Source organism: Hevea brasiliensis, chromosome 8 (assembly GCF_030052815.1).
Source record: "Hevea brasiliensis isolate MT/VB/25A 57/8 chromosome 8, ASM3005281v1, whole genome shotgun sequence".
NCBI classification, from domain to species: domain Eukaryota; kingdom Viridiplantae; phylum Streptophyta; class Magnoliopsida; order Malpighiales; family Euphorbiaceae; genus Hevea; species Hevea brasiliensis.
This window is the reverse complement of record NC_079500.1, coordinates 95,972,513-95,996,097: the sequence shown is the minus strand read 5'-3', so window position 1 is coordinate 95,996,097 and position 23,585 is coordinate 95,972,513. Positions and strand designations below refer to the sequence as shown.

At 33.2% G+C, this 23,585-nt stretch overlaps 2 protein-coding genes across 2 annotated transcripts; both read left to right on the top strand.

Annotated features, from left to right (window-relative positions):
• Positions 1 to 2,695: 2,695 nt before the first annotated feature.
• On the top strand, positions 2,696 to 8,960 carry LOC110640168 (uncharacterized). The gene is made up of 9 exons (XM_021791372.2): positions 2,696 to 2,864; positions 3,338 to 4,993; positions 5,246 to 5,472; positions 5,560 to 5,892; positions 6,156 to 6,402; positions 6,941 to 7,069; positions 7,160 to 7,375; positions 7,491 to 7,614; positions 8,630 to 8,960. Exons 2-9 carry the CDS (start codon positions 3,443 to 3,445, stop codon positions 8,866 to 8,868), a joined length of 3,066 nt encoding a protein of 1,021 aa, XP_021647064.2. The 5' UTR covers positions 2,696 to 2,864; positions 3,338 to 3,442; the 3' UTR covers positions 8,869 to 8,960.
• Positions 8,961 to 12,856: 3,896 nt separating this feature from the next.
• On the top strand, positions 12,857 to 16,097 carry LOC110640155 (WAT1-related protein At2g39510). The gene is made up of 8 exons (XM_058152084.1): positions 12,857 to 13,195; positions 13,321 to 13,575; positions 13,659 to 13,721; positions 13,827 to 13,943; positions 14,041 to 14,281; positions 14,372 to 14,533; positions 14,755 to 14,906; positions 15,648 to 16,097. The coding sequence occupies exons 2-8, from the start codon at positions 13,382 to 13,384 to the stop codon at positions 15,853 to 15,855; spliced, it is 1,137 nt and encodes a 378-aa protein (XP_058008067.1). The 5' UTR covers positions 12,857 to 13,195; positions 13,321 to 13,381; the 3' UTR covers positions 15,856 to 16,097.
• The last annotated feature ends 7,488 nt before the right edge of the window (positions 16,098 to 23,585 follow it).

Genomic DNA, 23,585 nt, shown 5'->3' with positions numbered 1-23,585 from the left:
GTTGTTTGTGCCCTTTTCTCTTTCTTTCTTTTGATTTTTTATGTGCATTTTGGATGTCATTATTTCATCTTCGCGTTTGTGTTGGCCTTTTTTTATTTTATTTTTTATTTTATTTTTTATTTTTTTATATATAAATCATATAGAGGCTAAATGTTCACTGAGACCATCCTTTCTAGGCCAGAAAAGGATGTTTACGAAACAAATGGAGGGTAATGAAACCCCACGTCATGAAGAATTGAAGATATCCCATCCATCTTTCTTTCTTTCTTTCTGTTTTTTTTTTTAATTAAAAAAAAAAAAACACTGTTCAAGTTACTGAGCATAAATCCTCTTACTTCCAACGTTACCCCTATTGTTTTTCTCTATAGTAGAGTTTTTGGGCAAAGGTTAATGGGAATTGAAGGGTTGTGTCCGCTAATGGGCAGTGGTCCATGGAAAAAATTGCATGGTATTATTAACATGCATTAACATAAAGAAAAATTTTAATTAAATTAAATTCAAAAATTTTTATTGTATTTTATGATGAATTTTTTATTATATTTTATTTATTATTATACTATAAAAAATTATATGTTAATTATTATGTGAGTTAAGTTTTATTATATTTTATTTATTATTATATTATAAAAAATTATATGTTAATTATTATGTGAGTTAAGTTTTAGCAGTATAAAATACACTATTAAATTAAAAAAAAAAAACACTTAACTAAGGTTGAAGTCCAAGCATGGATCCTCTCTCTTTCTCTCATTTATGGGCATTGGAGGCAAAGGCTACTTCTTTTTTATAAAAATCATTAAAAATATTAAATTGAAGTTGATTGAGTTTAATAAAAACAAATGGGAGTTCAATTTGGGTTGACTATTTTCTTCATAATACACAAAATGGCCAAGCAAGAGATGAAAGTGACCTCAAAAAGCAAGACCATAATAATTTGAATGGAACAAGTCCTATCAAATATCAATCAGCAAACCTAATTCTACGACAATTAAACTCAATCAATTCCCCAACCCTCACTGTCACAAACGACTTCAAATTCACCCAAACATTACACAAATCAAACTCTATCAACAAACAATCAAATAAAACCCAAATTATCAAACTCAAATCTAGATAGTGAACGTTGCGAGGTGGCGGATAGCGATTGACGTTTGAATTTTGTATGTGATGTTGCGAATCTGTGGCCAGATTTAATGCGATTTTGTGATGAGATGTGATGGTCTGAAAGTAAAATCAGAGAAATGGAGAAGAAAAAAACAAGTGAATTCAATTTCGATCGGCTCTTATTGATTTTTCTAGTCAAGTATGTATGAAGATTTTAAATATATAACATGTGATGACTCGAAGAAATGCGCATGAATTCTTAAAAATAAGAAAATTATTTTTTTATTAATAAATTTTAATTTTATGTAGAAAAAATTATTATTTAATTTTTCTATTATAATAAAATTAATTATTTAATTTATATATTTTAAAAAACACAATATTTAATTTCTATATTTTACTTTCACTAAATTATTTAGTTTGGTCGTCCTTAGTAAAAATTTTTAAAATTATTTAGTTTTTTATTTAGTGAAATTAATTAATGAATTTTTATATTTTAAAAATACATTAATTAGTCCTCTAATTTGATTTCATTAACTTCTTACCTTTTATTTAGGCGGAAGTTTTATAAAATAATGAGAGATTTTTCAAGATTTTAAAACTTTGAATTTGTGTTTGAAAGAATGAAATATTTTTAAAGTATATTTTTTAGAGGTTTTAAAAAATCTTCAAAAACTTTAATTTTTCAACCTATCAAATTAATGGGTTAATAAAATTTTTTCTTTAAAACCTTCAAACATTTTAAAAAATCTTATCCCGTCTTTCCAAACACTAAAAAATAAAGAAGGTTTGAAAATTATGAAAAACTTTATTTTATAAAACCTTCGTTTTCTCTACTTTCTCCCAAACAGAGTATTAATTTTTCTTGTTATTTATTTTATACATAAATTACTCTAATCCTTCTTCTTTATTTATCTCTCACCTTCTAATCTCTTTCTCACCCCTTATTTCTTTCTTTTTACACCCACACTTTTCTCCCTCTTATTCTCTCTTTATTTCTTATTTTTTTATTAAAATTAGTATAAATTATATGTGTAAGAAAATTAATCAAGAAAATTTGTTTTTAAATAAATAAAATATAAAAATATACTCAGGTAATTAGATAAAAATACTTAAAGAATTAAAAAAACAAGTGAATTCAAATTTAATCTTTATATAACAAGATTTTTTATTTTAATTTAAGAATATATTTTTTAAAATATTGTGTTTTCAAAATAGAGAATTAACTAATTAATTTTATTAAAATAAAAAATTAAATAAAAATATTTTTTAAAATACATAAACTAAATAATTAATTTTATTAAAATAAAAAAATTAAATAATAATTTGATAACCACTAATAAAAAAAATTAACTAAAAAAAATTTAACAAGATGTTAAATAATTTAATAAAAATAAAATATAAAAAATAAATAGTATATTTTTTAAAATGTATTTGTTGAACAGATAGTTTTATCAAAATATAAGGTTTAAATATTAGTTTTTTCAATAGATTATTAATAAAATAAGAATATTTGAAACGTGGAAGATTGAATCAGCAACCAAACGCCTGTCAAAATTAAACAGCTTGAAAATATTATTATTATTATTATTATTATTATTATTATTATGAAAACTCTGTTTCTAGCTTCCAGAATATGGGAAAAGAAAGGAAAGAATAAAATGGAAAGTCGCCACCTCCTCACCTGGATTTAAGACGGTCATCGCTGAGCAGCGATTAGGTTCTTCCTTTTCACAATTCTCTCTCTATCTCTCTCATCGGTAATGTTTTCTTTCCTTGTCTCCAAACACTGCATTTCAATCTGTTATTTTCTTTCAAATCTACTGCTCCAGCTATGTCATCTTGATCATTTGCTTGTATCTGATTAACTATGTTGGTTTCTGGGATGGGAGTACTTGACTGAAGGCAACAAATGGAAAATGTTGTTTCTGGTTCCACCATTTATGCTTTAGTTGAATAAGGAGATTTCGGTTAAGATTTGTTATCTATATACTTGATTTTTGTTTCTGCTATCCTATTTGGTGTTCTTTAATCTGAAACTTTGTCACTGACCTCCAAACCAAATCCAAACTAATTTGTCATTGATATATTATGTTTCCCCCATTTTTATGTATTTATATGTTGGGCAGCTAGTTAGTCCTTTTTGGGTTTTGTTGTCATACTTGGAATATTGTTGGGTTTTCTTTTTTTAACTCTTTTTTTTTTTAAATTTATTTTAAACTTTGTTTAACAGGGCTTTTTCCGTAAGAGAAAATTCATATGTTTATGCTTGAGGTTTGATTCAGGGAGTTGCAATCTTTGACAAATTTGTGATATTTAATAGTGTGCATTGTTCTCTATGGCGTGGTTTAGAGCTGGCACTAATGTGGCAAGGCTTGCCATTAGGAGGACTTTATCTCAGAGTGGATCATACACAACTAGAACACGGGTCATTCCTTCTCAGAGTCGATATTTCCATACCACTGTCTTTAAGTCCAAGGCACAAACTGCACCTGTCCCTCGTCCTGTACCTCTCTCCAGGCTAACTGATAGCTTCTTAGATGGAACCAGTAGTGTTTACTTGGAGGAGTTACAACGAGCTTGGGAAGCTGACCCAAATAGCGTGGATGAGTCATGGGACAATTTCTTTAGAAATTTCGTGGGTCAGGCAGCCACGTCCCCTGGAATTTCGGGTCAGACAATTCAGGAGAGTATGCGTTTGCTGTTACTTGTGAGGGCTTACCAAGTTAATGGCCACATGAAAGCTAAGTTGGACCCATTGGGGTTGGAAGAAAGAGAAATTCCAGAGGATTTAGACCCAGCACTTTATGGGTTCACAGAAGCTGACCTTGATAGAGAATTCTTTTTAGGAGTGTGGAGAATGTCTGGTTTTTTGTCTGAAAACCGTCCAGTGCAGACCCTTAGGTCCATATTGACCCGTCTTGAGCAGGCTTATTGCGGGAGCATTGGCTTTGAGTATATGCACATTGCAGATCGTGATAAATGTAACTGGTTAAGAGACAAAATTGAAACCCCAACTCCTATGCAGTACAATTGCCAGCGCCGTGGAGTTATTCTTGATAGGCTAATATGGAGTACGCAATTTGAGAACTTCTTGGCCACCAAGTGGACAACGGCTAAGCGGTTTGGACTTGAAGGTGGAGAGACCCTTATTCCAGGTATGAAGGAGATGTTTGATAGGTCAGCAGATCTTGGCGTTGAAAGCATAGTTATTGGAATGCCCCATAGAGGAAGATTAAATGTTCTTGGTAATGTTGTTAGGAAGCCTCTCCGACAAATATTTAGCGAGTTTAGTGGTGGAACAAAGCCTGTAGATGAAGTTGGTCTCTACACAGGAACTGGTGATGTGAAATATCACTTGGGAACCTCTTATGATCGTCCAACCAGAGGCGGGAAGAGAATCCATTTGTCATTGGTTGCAAATCCTAGTCACTTGGAAGCTGTGGATCCTGTCGTTGTTGGAAAGACTAGGGCTAAGCAATATTACTCCAATGATGAGCACAGGACAAAAAACATGGGCGTTTTGATTCATGGTGATGGTAGCTTTGCTGGACAAGGTGTAGTGTATGAAACTCTGCATCTTAGTGCACTGCCAAGCTATGCTACTGGTGGGACTATACACATCGTGGTGAATAACCAAGTTGCTTTCACTACTGATCCAAGGGCAGGCAGATCTTCACAGTACTGTACGGATGTTGCCAAGGCTTTGAATGCCCCTATTTTCCATGTTAATGGGGATGATATGGAGGCAGTTGTTCATGCCTGTGAACTTGCAGCTGAGTGGCGCCAGACTTTCCATTCGGATGTTGTGGTTGATTTGGTGTGTTACCGTCGATTTGGGCATAATGAGATTGATGAGCCATCTTTCACACAGCCCAAAATGTATCAGGTTAGCCCTTCTAATTTTTCATGTGCTTTTTTGCCCTCCCCTATGCCTAAGTTTGCTAGAATTTGTTTTTGTTGTTAGGTTTGACTACAATCTTCTGTAACCAACCTTTCCCTCCATTATGTGATGTTCTTTACTTTGTTGTCTTGGGTGTATATCCTGATTTTCTACTGGCAGGTAGTAGCATTTATTCAACTGCTGTCTTCAGATGTGTCAAGATGATTTCTCACACTTCTTATTTGGTTGGGTGAACAGGTCATTCGAAATCATCCCTCATCTCTTGAGATTTACCAAAAGAAACTTTTAGAATCTGGGCAGGTGAGTGAAGAAGATATTCTCAAGATACAAGAGAAGGTCAATAAGATCCTCAATGAAGAATTCTTGGCCAGCAAAGACTATGTTCCTAAAAGAAGAGATTGGCTTTCATCTCATTGGGCTGGGTTTAAGTCACCCGAGCAGCTATCTCGTATCCGAAACACTGGGTATGCCAGCATGCTTACCAGGTTTGAATGTTGGGGCTGCCTCTAACTTAAGCATTTCTTTGTTAAAACTATTTTGCTGTTATGCAGGGTGAAACCTGAGATCTTGAAGAATGTTGGCAAGGCAATCACAACTCTTCCAGATAATTTTAAGCCTCACAGAGCTGTAAAGAAGGTTTATGAACAGCGTGCACAAATGATTGAAACTGGGGAAGGAATTGACTGGGCACTTGCAGAAGCTCTTGCTTTTGCCACTTTGGTTGTAGAAGGTAATCATGTTAGATTGAGTGGTCAGGATGTTGAAAGAGGCACATTTAGTCACCGGCATTCAGTAATTCATGATCAAGAAACTGGGGAGAAGTATTGCCCTCTGGACCATGTTATCATGAACCAAAATGGGGAGATGTTTACTGTCAGTAACAGGTACTATACTTTTTCACATGTTTTCATTGCATAACTTCAGTTGGGAAGAAAATAATTGAACTTAGCTTGAGCATCCTTGGAACTTAAGTTGGTAGTTTTTTTAAAGTGACTCTGTTTGTGGTGGAAAAGGATATTTTATCCCTACTTGCTTGTGGAAATTTACAACTATACCATATGATTATAGAGATGCAGAAAATCTGGTTGAATTGGTTTTATATAGTCAATTTTTGTTGGTAATTAGAGCAAAATATTTGTTCCTGCAGTTCTCTTTCAGAGTTTGGCGTTCTTGGATTTGAATTGGGTTACTCAATGGAAAGTCCCAATTCATTGGTAATTTGGGAAGCTCAATTTGGTGACTTTGCTAATGGGGCTCAAGTGATATTTGATCAGTTCCTTAGCAGCGGTGAATCAAAGTGGTTGCGTCAAACTGGGCTTGTTTTACTTCTTCCTCATGGATATGATGGTCAGGGTCCTGAACATTCAAGTGCACGGTTGGAACGCTTCCTTCAGGTATTCCCAAGCAAACGAATTGTATTTGCACCTTGATATGCACTTATACCTTCCTCTTCATCCTCCCTCTTTTATAGCCTTGTTTTGTTTATCTCAAAAGAAAGATCATGTGTTGTATGGTACTGTTAATTTTTTGGAAGTATAATATATTTGCATGTCTACTTGGTCCTGCATTTCTTTGCTTCTTTTAAGCATTGTTTAGGTACTCCTGGGTTTGGAATTTCTTAAAGGTTGTTTGGGGGTATGTTGAAATAATTCAGTTTCATTTCATGTAGCCTTACACACAAGCCTGTCCTTTAACATATTGACAGTTGGTTTTCACATCATTGCGATTACTGAAGCGCCAATGCAATTGCTAATTTTTACATCCTGTGGAATCCAATTCTCATTCTTCCACCCTGATTCTGTTTGAGCACAGAGTACTATAGTTGTTGAACTCATGAAGTATTCTGCTATATATTGTTATGTTGTCAGATCTGCATCTTACCTGGTTGGGATTCCAAAACAGTACAACTAAAATAATTATGTATTTTTGCAGATGAGTGATGACAATCCTTATGTCATTCCTGAAATGGACCCAACTCTTAGGAAGCAAATCCAGGAATGTAATTGGCAAGTCATAAATGTTACAACCCCTGCTAATTACTTCCATGTCTTGCGGCGTCAGGTGGGTCCAATTAATTAATTTTTTGATGAAACAGCCTCTTAAAAGGATGAACATCTTCATTTTCTTATGTTCTATATTTTTATGTTCCAGCTACACAGGGGATTCCGTAAGCCCCTTGTTGTGATGGCTCCCAAAAACCTACTTCGCCACAAGGACTGCAAATCAAATCTGTCTGAGTTTGATGATGTCCAAGGCCACCCTGGCTTTGACAAACAGGGAACCAGATTTAAGCGTCTCATAAAGGATCAGAATGACCACTCTGATCTTGAAAAGGGTATCAGACGCCTGGTTCTTTGCTCTGGAAAGGTGTGTTATGCTTTCAGCTATTGCCTGCTTTTTTCTTATACTCCTATTGAATTTTGGTTTCAAACTGAAGATTTAGAAGATATTAACGTTTAACGTTTGAAACTCTTGCTTGTAGGTTTATTATGAACTTGATGAAGAGCGCAAAAAGAATGGTGCTCAGGACATTGCAATTTGTAGGGTGGAGCAGCTGTGTCCATTTCCATATGATCTCATCCAGCGTGAGCTCAAGCGATATCCAAGTATGTTTTCTAAAAATATAGTCTGATAAAATTTTATGATGCATAAAACATTTTCTAACTTTTATCAACAATAAAATGAAATAGTTTGTTAGTATTCTGCTATTTAAATTTCCAGTCTATTAAACCTGATGACCTGTTTATTTGAACTTAACGCTGTGTTGGGTTAGAAGGAATTTTAGGAAGGGATAGAATAGAATGAAGTCCTAATATCGTTTAGAGTGGAGAAAGCGAATCCATATAGGCGACCCCAAATTTTTGAGATAAAGGCTTAGTTAAGTTGAGTTGAGTATATAATAGAATGAAGTGACGAAGGAAAGATGATGGTATTTCCTGTGTTGATTGGTATCAAATGAGGACAGGATGGAATCTCCCCTTTTTTTGCATCGACAAATTAGCCATTCAAGAAAAACTACATATTTGTAAATCATGGGGATAAAAAGGTAATTTGAGTAATCAGTAGCTTCTCCCCTCCAATCTTTCCAATTTGGACGGATTGATTTTTGTGAGCCCCTTGAAGAAATAGAAGAAGACGTATCCTTCCTTTCTAACCTTGCTCCAACCAAAAAAATGGAAATATATCTTTCTTCGCGATGTTTTTTCCCTCTTTCTTTTCTTTCCTTCCTTCCCATCCTCCAAACCAAACATAGGTCCCTTTTAGCATTGACGTGGTAGCTCAAAAATGCGCTTTCCAAAGAAAATACCATTTTAGATGTTTTTGAAGAAAATAATTTAGTAAAAAATATTTTGTTATTTTATAATTCTTATAATTAAAACATGTTAAATTTAATTTTAAATCAATTTTTAATATCCTCTAACTAGCATATTTAAAAAAAAATGTTCTTAATAGCATTGCCAAATACACTCATAGTGTAAGTTTGTTTATCATGGCTGTTTGAGCGGGTTATGTGGAGTAATAATTATGCTTGATTTCTTTTTTTTGCCATTTACGGCATCTCTCTATGGACTTTGCAAAGAAAATATGCCTTTGACATTTTTTTTTCCTTGTTTCTTTTAGATGCCGAGATTGTTTGGTGCCAGGAAGAGCCAATGAACATGGGTGCATACAATTACATTGCACCCCGTCTTTGCACTGCCATGAAAGCACTGGGAAGAGGATCTTTTGAGGACATCAACTATGTTGGACGTGCTCCATCTGCTGCAACAGCTACTGGTTTCTACCAAGTGCATGTAAAGGAGCAGACCGAACTTCTGCAAAAAGCCCTGCAACCTGAGCCAATAAATTATCCCTTCTGAAGCCTTTGCAATCTGTTAACTGCAAATTTTAAAAGAACAATAGCCGTTCATCCATTGATAAATCTCCTTATTTGGAGACTGGATTTTGTCTATATGTCTTGTTCACAATGCTTTTTTTCTTTTTTTTTTTTTTAACAAGCTGTGTCACACTCCCAATATATAATGTGATGCAATCCAGTGTTTCGTCTTTGTTTTCGGTAGAGCTAGTTCTGCTAAGTGTTGCTCAAGTTTAGTTGATGTAAGTTATTTAAAAAAAAAAAAAAAAAAAAAAAAAATAATAATAATAATAATAATAACTCAATTCATAAAATCACGAAGAGAAAAACAAATGAAAGATAATTAATAACAAAGATTCAAATACATTTATTTTAAATATATTAAATTGATACGGGAAAATATATATTTTAAAATTGCTTATAAAAAATTTGTATTAATGCATATTGATCCAAAAATACCTTAATCATAAATACTAAAAAAAAATCATTTTTTTTTTAATCATAAAGCTTTTTGAATCGATTGAAATATAAGAAAAATGAAAACTAAAATAATTTTCAAATATCCTTAGAATGAAGCTTATTGTAAAACATGGAAATTAAATTTATAATTCTTATTTAAGTCACTTTTTCATTTATTGAGAATTTAATTTTTAAAATCCTTTCCTACTTAGTTTTAAAATTAAAATTTATATTTGGATAAAAGAAAAAAAAAGTGAGATTAGTTTTCTTTTTTTTTTTTTTTTTAATAAAGAATAAGTGTCAATATATAGTTGATTTGTGAGTTAGATTATTTGATTTCATGGATTTTTCTTATCTAAATCTGGTCTGCTATAAATTTAAGATATAAAATCTATGATAGAATTCACTTATTAAATATATAAGTCTCATATATTTATATTTTAAATATATGATAGATTGAGTTTCTATAAATTTTTTATTGTACAAACTATTGTTACCAAAAATTATTAGAGAGGAATTTGTTCTTGCTAAATGCAATCAGTGATGAATTAAAATGAATTACTGCTTGAATGACTTGATTAATTACTGCCTATTGTATTATAAAATTTACATTGGTTGCTTGATTGATTTTTTCTATAGTCAATTAATAGTTCTTAAATATACAATGTCTTGCTCATGTTGCCCAAGAAGGGGAGGTATACAAGCCAACCCAACAAGGGGAAGCCAGGTTAGTCACAAAAAAAATAAAAGAAAAACAAAATAATATATACAAGTCAACTCAAAGGCTGATCTTTCGAAATTTTATTTTATATTGTGTGGTAAATCTTAATCCTAAAAATAAAAAATGAAAGAGATATTTCTCTCTCTAAAAATTTAGAGTGAGACAAGAAAATCCTGCTAAGTATCATTTGGTGCCACCATATTATCCTTTGTGTGTGGGCAATTAGTGGCATTGTTGAAGGATGGTAATTAATGGTGTGTTAATTAATTGTTGAAAAACCACTACAAAATGAAGATATACGTGCATGGGAACTTTTGTTTTATAGCTGTCTGTTATGGTTGTTTGGATATGCTTAATATGCCCATCAATCATTAAGCTTTCATTCCCACACGTACAAGAAATACATCAGAGTTATCTTAATTGTTGACATCTTTAAAGGTTATAAAATACATTTTCAACAATATTTACACTTCTTTTTACATAAAATATACATGTTCACCTCAATTTTTTTCATCGCAATGCTTTATTTTAATTAAATAGTTGGATTCCCCTTATTCATATTAAGTCTAAGTTGTCTGTTCAATGCCCAATGAAGGCTTCCGGATGAGCCATTTTCAGTTTGTCCCTTGGCCGGCACACGGCAATGCATTCTTGCTGTGGGAACAGATCGAGCAGTCTCCTAACAGCTGACGGGTTAAGAACTTAAACCCCCAAACCCAGCTCTCAGAGACAATTTCTTTGATCTCTTATTTCTACATTATGAAACTAAGGTAATGGTGCATTTTCAAGTACCCAATTTGGCTTAAAGACCAGATGCTTCTTTTCCTTGGTACAAGTTTTTGGCCCAGATATGGCATACTGCAAGTGGACAATATAGTGGATGTATATTCAGTTATAATTTTATAATTATAATATTTAAGAGGAAATTGAGAATAAATAATAATGAGATTAAATAATAATTAAGATATTAATTAATGCTGCATGACAAGGAATTTACAGGAACAGAAGAACTAATTAAAAAAAAAATTAAAAGTATATATCTTATTTCGTTTCTCATATAGGGAAGGTAATAATAGCAAGGACACATTGATTTTAGTAGCCTACAAAATATAATGATGGCCTTATTAGACCGGGTTTGGATCTGGTAACTTTTCGATTATGATAATGGGTAGAATACTCATAAAAATCACTCTATTCGAATCTAAATCTAATTAATATTTTCAAAACTCGAATTTGTTTCAAATTTAATTTTTATTACATGAAAAAAATTAAATTTATTTAATTTTATAGATATTTTAAATAATAATTTACATAAAAATTTATTTTTTCAATAATTTATACTTTAAAATTTAATAATTTTATAAAATATTTATATTTTAGTTTATTTAAAATAAAAATATAAAGTTTATATTATTATAAAAACATAAAATTTTATATTTAACTAAATACTTATATAAACATGTTCGGATAACGAATACCCAACATATAAAATTCAAATTTGACCTAAATTCATTATGGGTATTATTTTTCAAACTCGAACTCGATTACGTACTATGCAAACCTGTTCTATTAGGGTTTAGGAGGATCAATTACTCTAAAAACCCTACTTGCTACCATCCTTATTCATAGTAATGAATCTAAATCAGCTCTTAAAAATTTAAGATTTTGGTTTTTGTTTAAGTTTTGATTTTGATTTGGGTTCAATATGATTTGATCCGGTCTAATTTAAATCTAACGGTCTAAAATTCTTTTTTAATTTTTTTAAATGAAAATTTTAGTTTAACCTAAAATTCAACAAGATGATTCTGATTTAATTTCAATCTAATTCATTTACGATTAAGTACACGAGTTTAACCGGTTTAACGGGCAAATCCAGATGTAGGTTTTATGCTTATCAACAAAATCATGATGTTACTTATTAGAGCATGACAAGGATTGCAATATTGCTATATATTAAGATTAATTAATTGATTAATATGGTTGTCAACGCGAGAATAAATAAATGAATAAATAGAAGATATGAAAATGGCCTAAAAGTTACTTTGATTTAGAGCCACTAATTAATTAATTAATTAACTTTCCCAGCACTTAATTATCTAAAAAAAAAATCTTAACTTGAACTCTCATTGGCAAATGTTAATATAAGTTTATGAATCATAAGCACCACCAACTCAAAATCTAGATTAAATTAATTGTCAGAATGCACCAAATCAAGTTCATTAAGAAATTATTATAAAATTGACTACTTACTGTTATCTATCTGGGGGAGAATAAAAACCTTATTTAATCTACACACAGTATATATTATAACCATTTTTTAAAAATCTGATTTTGATGTTCTGATTTTTTTTTTTTAAATTTGATATTTTAAATCTGATTTTTAATCCATGCACAATTATGAAAACTGAACGCAGTTTTATTTTTAATGCGATATAAACGTAAATTAAGAAAGAGAATATATGCTGAAAATAACATTGGATAGAATTATGTATTGAAATTGGATTGATTGTTAAAAGTAATTAAAAACAAGTCTTTAGAAATTAAAAAACAATATTTGAAAATTGAAATTAACAGTGATTGAAGAAATAATTGAATGTTAGAGTCTTGGGTTGTTGATTGATCGATTAAATCTTAGTTCTTAAGCAATTTTAAGTGTACACTTCCTCAGCTTCACTTAATACATTCAAAAAAGAAGGGCACCCAACTTGTGACCGTACTTTGGCGTTTACATGGTGCTTTTGCTTTAGATGGCGAAAGCATTTCACACAGCATAATGCAAAGCGAAAAATGGGAAAGAAATAAAGAAAAATATAATCATTAATGCATCGAAGTCCCATCCCATAACTTCCTATCATAAAAAAAATGCCTTAAAATTTATGTATAGATATGTTTGCGTTTCAAGACATGCTCACCAACACACCAAGCCACCACTTTAGTAGACAATATTTTGGCTTGGTGCAATCAGCCTCCTTATCCTCTCTGCCAATGATCATCAGTCAGCACATTAAATTAGCAATGGTGTTTGATATTTTTATTATTTGAGAAGTGACTGCTCCTGTCCTGTCGGTATTGGAAAGAGATGTGGTTTTTGAGTATTCTCCCAATTTTGGTTAGCTAGTGGAGTCCCGTTGCTTCAAACCAAGACGTGCCGGTATTGTATTCTATTCCATGATATATATATATATATATATATATATATATATATATATATATATATATATATATATATATATATATATATATACATACTTAGTATTGTAAGCTCTCCATTTACAGAATAAGCTTCTGAAGAGAGGTTGAGAAGATATAACTAGAGTTGGAAGAATATAACAAGCTTATGGAATCCTGGGCTAAGTTTTTTGAAAAAGCTAAGCCATTTTTGGCTGTGATTTTTCTTCAGTTTGGGTATGCAGGCTTGTCCATAATTTCAAAGTTTGCTCTAAATAAAGGGATGAGCCAACATGTATTGGTGGTCTATAGGCATGCTGTTGCCACCATTGTAATTTCTCCTTTTGCCATTATTTTTGATAGGTCTCTCTCTCTGTCTTTCTCATGTGGGTTTCATGCAATATTCTTATTAATCATATTGATTTCAATAATTTTTTGTATCACAGGAAGGTAAGGCCAAAGATGACCTTCTCCGTCTTTGCCAAGATACTGTTACTAGGCTTGTTAGAGTGAGAATCTCATACCCTTATAAGACAAAAATTTTACTAACGAGCTTCAAATTAATTTTATTTCATGCGTGTTTGTATTTAACTTAATTAGATAATGGCTTGCAGGCCAACTATTGACCAGAACTTGTTTTATACTGGAATGAAGTACACCACAGCAACTTTTGCTGCTACTATGTGCAATATTGTTCCTGCTTTTGCATTTCTCATGGCTTGGGCCTTAAGGTATTAATAATTCTCTGTAACCCAAAGAAATATATTTGTTGTATAGTGAATTTGATTATTCTTTTCTTGGTTGGTTTTTTTTTTTTTTTCTTTGCAGGCTTGAGAAGGTTAATTTGAGGAAATTGCATAGCCAGGCAAAGATATTAGGGACTCTGGTGACAGTGGGAGGAGCAATGTTAATGACTCTAATTAAATGGGCAAAGCTTGATTTGCCATGGACAAAAGGATATGATCATCATGGATCTACCAGTGTCCTGACCACACATGATGATCCCATTAAGGGTGCTTTTATGATTGGAGTAGGCTGCTTATGCTGGTCTAGTTTCATCATCCTTCAGGTAATAAATTAATTGTATATATACTCCTTTAAATTCAATATTTTCTTAAGTTAATTTTCTAACAGTATAGATTTAATGATTGGTTCGCAGGCAATAACTCTAAAAACATACCCTGCGGAGCTCTCCCTAACAGTTTTGATATGCTTGGTGGGCACTATTGAAGGCTCTATATTTGCTCTTATAATGGAAAAGGGAAATCCCTCTGCTTGGTCTATACACTTTGATTCTAGGTTATTAGCTGCTGTTTACGGTGTAAGTAATTAATACTTGAAAGGCATTTCTGCTTGGAATTTACAGTATTTTTTTTTTTTTACAGATTTACCCATTTCATTATATCACATATTTTATGCTCCCTGCATTCCACTGTAATCACTCAAAGAAATTGATTGGTAGTATGTCCTGAATCTGGACTAAGAAAGCCTCTTTCACTTAAACTTTTTTAATTATAAATATTTTATGTATTTTGGATGCAGGGGGTAATTTGCTCAGGAGTTGCATATTATGTACAAGGACTGGCAATGAAGAGCAAAGGTCCTGTTTTTGTGACTGCCTTCAGTCCTTTAAGCATGGTTATTGTTACGATTTTGGGCTCCTTTGTCTTATCAGAGATAGTCTACTTAGGAAGGTGAGGCTCTCTCTCATCCTCCTCCTACTTGCCTACAAGTTTTACTATTAATAACGAGGAATATGACTATTTAGTCTCTACACGTTTATCATACTAATTACTTAATCTTTTTATTTTAAATCATATAATATTTAGTCCCAATCAAGTTAGTTAAAATAGAGAGAATAATTGTAAACATTGACTGAATAGTTAATGGATGTAAAATTATCAAAACTAAATAGTTGTATTATTTAAATTATAGGATTGGATGGTTGATTTGGAAAAAAATTTACTTTAAAATAACGAGAGTGGTTGAACAATTCACAGACTAAAAAATAGAAATAATACATTTTTTAAAATAAAATAATTAAATAGCGAATTTCATTAAAATATAGTGATTAAATGATAATTTTTTTTAATAGTAAAATATACTTCTTCATAAGATCTTGAGTTCAAGTTTCAGTCAAAACCATTTGTTAAAAAAAAAAAAAAGAAAAAAACTTTAATTGTCATATTTGCATAACCTCATATGAGAATTTTTGGTTCTTTGAAATTATGAGATCCTGGATTCGAATTTTAATCAAATTGTAATGAAATATATATATATAAAATGTTCCCTAAAAATAAAAAATTGAAGAATTTTGAAGTGCAAATACTGTCAGAATTTAAGTTTCTTATTAATTTCTCTTATTGTGACTTAGAAGAAAAGTATTTTGGGCATTTGTAGGGGCTAAAACTTAGTTCATTGATGTATTGTTGTAGGGTAATCGGAGCATCAGCCATCGTCATTGGGCTATACCTAGTTTTGTGGGGTAAGAGCAAGGATCAATCTCCATTAACTTCAACAAATGATAAGGTAGCTGCGACTGCTTCAGAAATGGACACCATAAATGAGAGTCTTGAGACTTCAAATCAAGAATTCGTTGCCATTGATGTCATCAAAGTGAAACCTACTGGTGAATCTGCTTGAAGGAATTTTTATTCAGTTACAAAAGTAATTAGCAATAATTGCATGGAATTAATTAACCAACTTTCATTCAGCTGGCCTTGTTTATTAATTTCTAAACGTGTTTTTGTCCTTTTTTTTTTAAAAAAAAAGAGATCCATTGAGAGTTTTAGCAAAGTGAGGATGCTAAAATTAGTCTCTACCTTTTTTGTATTTTTTTTTCTTATTTGCAGGTCGTAATTGTATTAAAAAGAGCGTTCATCAAGAAGTTGGTTTTTTTTTTTTTTTTTACAAAAATGGGTGTATGGATAGGCTCGACATATATCCACATGAAACAACGTTGTACATTTTACGTTCACACATATCTAAAAGCATCTCCGCACTTAAATGTCTGGAGTCAAAAGTTTGGAATACTTTTCAGTTTAAGCGACAATTTTGGGCTCCTTTGTGTTATCAGAGAGTCTACTTGGGAACTTGAGGCTCCCTCCCATCTTCTTCACGTCGTTGGCAGAAGAAAGGGACGAAGGTCCCAGAAACCCTAGACTCTGAGAGGAAAATCTCTTTCTAGAGACTAGAAATAGAAGCATCATTTTTAAAAATTTTAAGTCTCACATTAGCTTAATACATTCAAAATAGCAGAGGCACTCTTGCTTTTTAATCACATGGCGAAAGCATTTCAGACAGCATAAAGCAAAGCGAAAATGGGAAAGAAATAAAGAAAAACACTCATCAATGCATCAAAGTCCCATCAACTTCCTATGAAAAAAAATGCTTTAAAATTTACATATACACATGGTAGCGTTCAAGAAACGCCCACCAAGCCACCACTTTCGTAGACAATATTTTTGCTTGGTGCAATCAGCATCCTTATCCTCTGCTAATGATCATTAGTCATCAAATTTAAAAATGATGTCCGATATTATTATTATGTGAGAAGTGACTGCTCCTGCTTTCTCATCCTCTTGATATTGGAAACAAATGTGGTTTTTGAGCTCCCTAGACTTCAAACCAAGGCGTGTTGGTATTGTATTTCATTCCATGATATTGATATATATATACTTAGAAGGCAAGCTCTCCATTTATAGAATAAGCTTCTGAAGAGAGGTTGAGAAAGATATAACTAGAGTTGGAAGAATATAATAACAAGCTTATGGAATCCTGCACTAAGTTTTTTGAAAAAGCTAAGCCATTTTTGGCTGTGATTTTTCTGCAGTTTGGGCATGCAGACTCGTCCATAATTTAAATAAAGGGATGAGCCAACATGTATTGGTGGTCTATGGGCATGCTATTGCCACCATCGTAATTTCTCCTTTTGCCATTATTTTTGACAGGTCTCTCTCTCTGTCATTCTCATGTGGGTTTCATCCAATATTCTTATTGATCAATTGATTTCCTTAATTTTTTTGTATCACAGGAAGGTGAGGCCGAAGATGACCATCTACATCTTTGCTATGATACTGTTGCTAGGCTTGTTAGAGTGAGAATCTTGTACCCTTAAAAGACAAAAATCTAACAAATATACCTCAAATATTATTTTATTTCATAGCACCTTGATATGCACTTATACCATCCTGTCCATCCTCCCTCTTTCATAGCCTTGTTTTGTTTATCTCAAAAGAAAAATCACGTGTTGTATGGTACTGTTATTTTTTGGAAGTATGATATATTTGCACGTCTACTTGGTCCTGCATTTCTTTGCTTCTTGTAAGCATTGTTTAGGTACTCCAGGATGTTTGGAATTTCTTTAAGGTTGTCTGGGGGAATGTTGAAATAATTCAGTTTAATTTCATGTAGCCTTACACACAAGCCAGTCCTGTAATATATTGACAGTTGGTTTTCACATTATTGCGATTACTAATGGGCCAATGCAATTGCTAATTTTTACATCCTGTGGAATCCAATTCTCATTCTTCCACCCTGATTCTGTTTGAGCACAGAGTACTATAGTTGTCGAACTCATGAAGTATTCTGCTATATATTGTTAAGTTCTAAGATCTGCATCTATGCCTGTGTAAAAGAACTAAGAAATTTTGGAATAAGAATTATGATGTTTATTGTTCCAGAAATCAAAGATATATATATAAAAAATTACAGCTAACAAATAGGTTCCTAATCAAGCTAAACTACCAAAATTGTATCAGAATCATACAATAAAAGATAAGAACAAATATGCACACAAAATTCCTAAATAAATGCCCTAAATAAATGCAAAATAAGTGACAGCTAACAGCTGCCTTTCCAATATCCCCCTCAAGTTGGAGCATGGAAATTTCGAATGCCCAACTTGCGAAGAAGAAAGTCAAACTGATTCTTTCCCAACGCCTTTGTGAAGATATCCGCAGGTTGCATTGAACTACGTACATAATCTGTTTGAATGTTACCATTCAATATCTCATCACGGATAAAATGACAGTCCACTTCAATATGCTTGGTACGTTCATGATAGACAGGATTAGCAGGTATATGCAGAGCTGCCTGACTATCACAATACAAATTCATAGGTTTAGTATGCGACACACCAAGAGAATTCAATAATCCTTTCAAACATTTAAGTTCAAAAGTTGTAGTACTCATAGACCGATATTCAACTTCAGCGGATGAGCGAAACACTGTCTGTTGCTTTTTAGTCTTCCACGAGATAGGGAATTCACCCAAAAGAACAAAATAACCGGTCAAAGACCGTCTCGTCAAAGGACAGCTAGCCCAATCAGAATCACAGTAAGCAGACAATTTGAAATCAAAATTGGCATGCAGTAGTATACTCTGATCTGGATTTCCTTTCAAATAATGCACAACTCTAATAGCTGCCTCCCAATTAGCTTTCTTCGGTTGTTGCATGAACTGGGCAAGAATATGCACACAATAAGACAACTCGAGTCGAGTTATTGTTAGATAAATAAGCCTTCCCACCAGACGCCTATACTGAGCAGGGTCATCCACATCATCACTCTCGGTAAGGCCAGCTTGTGATTTTGTTCAAGAGGAGTTTTAGCCGGCTTGCAACCCAGTAATCCAACTTCTGAAATTATATCCAACGCATACTTACGTTGACACAAGAAAATACCATTCTAGTTTCTGGCTACTTCAATCCCTAAGAAAAATTTCAGCTTCCCCAAGTCTTTCATATGAAAGCAACGACTCAAATAGTTCTTGAATTTTTGTATAGCGGAAACATCATTGCTGGAGATAATAAGGTCATCCACATAAATAAGCACATTCAATTGAACAGTCCCAGCTCGAAAAGTGAACGAAGAGTAATTTGAATATGATTGCTAAAATCCATAAGCTTTCAGAGATGCAGCCAATTTTGCAAACCAAAATCTAGGTGCTTGCCGCAAACCGTATAGAGATTTCCGGAGTTTACAAACCTTCCCTGGTGATTGAGAAGCAAATCCAGGCGGCATCTTCATGTAAACCTCTTCCTCCAAATCACCGTGTAAGAAAGCATTTTGGACATCCATCTGATGAAGTTTCCAATTCTTTGCAGCCGCAACGGCAAGAAAGGTGCGCACAGTAACCATTTTTGCTGTAGGAGCAAAAGTCTCCTGATAATCTATGCCTTCAACTTGATTAGTTCCCAATATCACTAACCGCGCCTTATATCGTTCAACACTTCCATCAGAATTGTATTTAATTTTGTACACCTACTTGCTTCCTATTGTTTTCTTCCCAAATGGCAGATTTTCAACTGTCCATGTACCATTATCCTCCAAAGCCTGTATTTCTTTTCTCATAGCCGCTCTCCACCGTTCATCCTTAACTGCATCTGCATAAGAGCTTGGTTTATGTCCTGTAGTAATGGCTGCCAAAAAACATTGGTGTTGTGCAGAGAATTTATCATAACCCACATAATATGCTATAGAGTAAGGCGTACCTGAGGAATCAGATTGGAAAGGTGAGCATACCGAGGGGCTTGTTTTGATGGCGTTTGTCACATAATCCTTCAAACGAACACTAGGTTGCTTGGCCCTTTGTCTCCTACCTAGTTGCTCCTCAACAACTTTACCTCTATCCACTCCCTCACTGTTTTCATGGATCAATTCTTCCGTTTCAGGATTTACCTCACTTTCTCTACCCACACTTTCATCATGCTCCTTTCCCAAGTTGTTTTCTAAACCATCAACTTCATCACCCAACTCCTCAACTCCATTTTTAATGAGTTCATCACCCATTGTTTTCTCATTTGCATATGGAAATTCTGTTTCAGCGAATACCACGTCTCTTGATACAAAGTATTCTTTAGTTTCCAAATCATACAATCTCCATCCCTTCTTTTCAAATGGATACCCAATAAAAATACACCTACGACTTCTACTACCAAATTTATCTTTATCTCGATTCAAATTATGCGCATAGCACAAACAACCGAAAACTCGAACGTGTTTGTAAGAAGGTACTTTCCCAAAGAGCATCTCATATGGGGTTTTACCATTTAATAACATAGATAGAGTCCTATTAATCAAATACCTGGCTGTAAGTACACATTCTCCCCAAAATTCTATGGGTAAATTTGCTTAGAAACGCTAGGCTCTTGCCACATTAAGAATATGGCGATGTTTTCTATCCACTCGGCCATTTTGTTGAGGTGTTCCTACACAGGAAGTCTGATGCAACATCCCTTGTTCATCAAAATATTCTTTCAAGCACATAAATTCACTTCCGTTATCACTTCTGACAATTTTCACATTTTTTTCAAATTGACATTTAACCATCATAACAAATTTCTTAAGAACACAAGCTACTTCTTGTTTTCCATTCAGCAAATATATCCAAATAGCACGAGAGTAATCATCAATAATTGTTAAGAAGTAAATTGCTCCACAAGAAGTTAGAACTCTATAAGGTCCCCACAAATCACAATGTATCAATTCAAAACAACCATCAGCTTTATTGTCACTAGAAAAGAAAATCTCTCTTGTTTGCTTTGCTCTAAAACAAACTTCACAAGTTTTATTAGTTTTCCTAACTATGCTACCAGCTTCTGAAATTAACTCTACCACTTTATAAGAAGGATGACCCATTCTCTTATGCCAAAGCTCAAAAGACCCCACATCAGCTACCTTGCAAGCATGTACCGATGTCACTCCCTTGAGAAAGTACAGCCCCTCGCGTTGCTCACCCGCTCCAATCAGGTTCCTCGAATTTAGGTCCTATATAGTATAACTTTTGTTAGTGAGTTGAATAACCAAATTTGAATCATTAAGTAGTTATGATACGGAGATTAGATTGCAATTCGAATTTGGCACATAAAGGACTCGTTGCAATTTCAAGTCTCCTCCAAGCAACATATTTCCTTCTTTCACTGCCAAGGCCTTTTCTCTATTAGGTAACCCGACTGAGCATGGCACAATGTCACGCAATTCACTCAAAAATGCCAATGTTCCTGTCATATTGTAACACCCCTATTGGTATAGCCTGGTATATTTCACTGTTCCGGTGACCGGTGTCGATCCGGACAATTAATGGGATTAGGGCCACACTTAAGACAATTTGAGAAGCCATAAATATAAATAATTAGTAATGTTTAATTAGTTAAATATAAATAAGAAAAACAGAACATAAGAGGTTAAACGAGCCGAGAGTCACAGCGATGAGTGACCTCCTCGGGAACGACTGCGAAGTCGTTTTAAACTCAAATTTCGAACCGTAAAAAGTGACGCTGCGGTCCTTAGGACCCTTATGAACACAGTGGAAAAGAGAAAATCACGAAAAAAAACTGTTAAGTCAGTCAAATAATTAGGTCAGGGAGCCGGAAGAAATATTGGATTATTTGCAAACCGGGATGAACCGGCGAGGGGCAATTTGGTCAATTGACCCCGAGAGCTGACTCCTGACCTAACTGTCAAATAAAATCGGAGAAAAGAAAATTTCGGAATCAAGAATTAAATTAAAGAACTAGTAGAAAAATAGAAAAAAAAAAAAGAGAAAAAGGAAAGAGTTTGGAAAAGTCAAAAGTTATGACATCATGCATGATGTCATAACTAAATTAATAAATTGAATTAATTAATTTGGATTTAGGGGTCTTCCATAAGCAAAAAACGTGTAAAAGGAAAACAAAGGAAAAAAATTTAGGGTTTTCTTCTTCTTCACCTCTCTCTTTGCCACCCCATTTTCCCCAAAATCCTCCATGAATGGTTCTTCATTTAAGCTTACATTTAAGCTAAATTTTCTTCACTTAACCTTCTTAACTTCCTTAAATACCTCACTAGAACCTTTAATCTCAACTTAAGCACAAGAAAGAAAGAGGAAAGAAAGAGAACAATTGAAGGTTTGGCATTTAAATTGAGGTTAGTATGCTAAACTCTTTATTTATCCATTCAAATGCATGTTTAGGTAATTAAGTGAGCTTAGAACTTGATTTAAATGAAACAAATATGGGAGAGGGACCAAACTGAAATTTGGGCAGCTTGATAGGAGTATGAATTACATGAAATTGATGCATTAGAAGGAGTTTAAAAGCTTTGATTAGTTGAATGGTTAAGGTTAAGTGCACTAGTTATGGTTAAATGCAAGTGTTAGTGAGTTTAGGGTTTCAATGCAAGGGTTTATGAACCAAAAATTAGAGAAATGCATAAATGGCATATTTGACCTATTGTGAAATGAAATAATGATCAATTAGGACCAAATAAATTGTATGGGAATGGTGGAAAATTTAGCTAAATTCGTAGGTCAATGGTCATGCTGCTGGCAGCATGACCAAACCCACTGAAGGACCAAAACTCAAATTTTACAAGTCCAATTGATATGCCACCAATTGGAGATGAAAATAGACATAAAAGTACAATTTTCATTAAGGAACCATGACAAAAAACTGACCAAAACTTGGTGAAACAATTGACCAAAGTGAATTGATTGCAGGCTGCCCTGCACCAAAACTGACCAAATGAACAGTAACTGTTCATTTGGTCATAACTCGAGCTAGGTAGGTCAAATTGACCTGAAATTTTACCAGCAATTAGATATGATATAGACCTAAAACTTTCATGAAGAACACCAACCCAAATTAGGCCATTAACTCATTCAAATCATTGAGCAAAGTTAAAATTACTGTACTGAAACTCTGCAGAATTTTCAGTTGAGCAGCAAGGTTTGGATGGCTATAACTCTCTCTAGAAAACTCGGATTTAGGCGATTCTTGAACCGATGGAAACCTGAGACATAGTAGAACATTTCATATGAAGAAAGTGAGACCAAATTATGAACTTAACTTGATCAAATTACTGACCAAAGTTGGATCAAAAATCTGCCAGCACCTAAATTGCAGTATGAACAGTGCACGTAAACAGTAAACTTATTTTGGCCATAACTTGAGCTACAAAACTCCGATTGAGGTGATCCAAAAATGAGAATACACTTAAGACAATAAGGAACATTTTCTATGAAGGAAGTTTTGTCAAATTCCAACAGTAGATCGACCAATGGAACAGTGTAACCGGAGAACCAAAACCGAAAATTGGCAATTTTGCCAAAATGACCTAAGCTTTAAACAAATGACCAAAACCAACAAGTTTGGTGACCAAAATGTGGTATGTGGGTGAAGTTGGAATTCCCATACCTATTAAGCCTTAGAAAGTCAATAATTTGACTTGAATAGTGCAGTGAATAGTAACTCGAAACACAAAATTTCGAGAACATCGAATTTAACACGTTAGAGCTAGCTAAATGTGAAGTTAAGTTTATTTTGGATTTATTTTAAGTTCTAGTACTGAAACATTGTAAAATTGTGTGTTTCAGTTGAAAAGAATATCGGGAAG

Excerpts from the sequence above, each read along its gene's own strand:
- LOC110640168 (XM_021791372.2), top strand. The coding sequence starts at position 3,443 with ATGGCGTGGTTTAGAGCTGGCACTAATGTGGCAAGGCTTGCCATTAGG. Across the intron at positions 6,403-6,940 it reads GGTTGGAACGCTTCCTTCAG|ATGAGTGATGACAATCCTTA; the intron begins GTATTCCCAAGC and ends GTATTTTTGCAG. Across the intron at positions 7,615-8,629 it reads TGAGCTCAAGCGATATCCAA|ATGCCGAGATTGTTTGGTGC; the intron begins GTATGTTTTCTA and ends TGTTTCTTTTAG.
- LOC110640155 (XM_058152084.1), top strand. The coding sequence starts at position 13,382 with ATGGAATCCTGGGCTAAGTTTTTTGAAAAAGCTAAGCCATTTTTGGCT. Across the intron at positions 13,944-14,040 it reads CTCATGGCTTGGGCCTTAAG|GCTTGAGAAGGTTAATTTGA; the intron begins GTATTAATAATT and ends TTTTCTTTGCAG. Across the intron at positions 14,534-14,754 it reads TATTAGCTGCTGTTTACGGT|GGGGTAATTTGCTCAGGAGT; the intron begins GTAAGTAATTAA and ends TTTTGGATGCAG.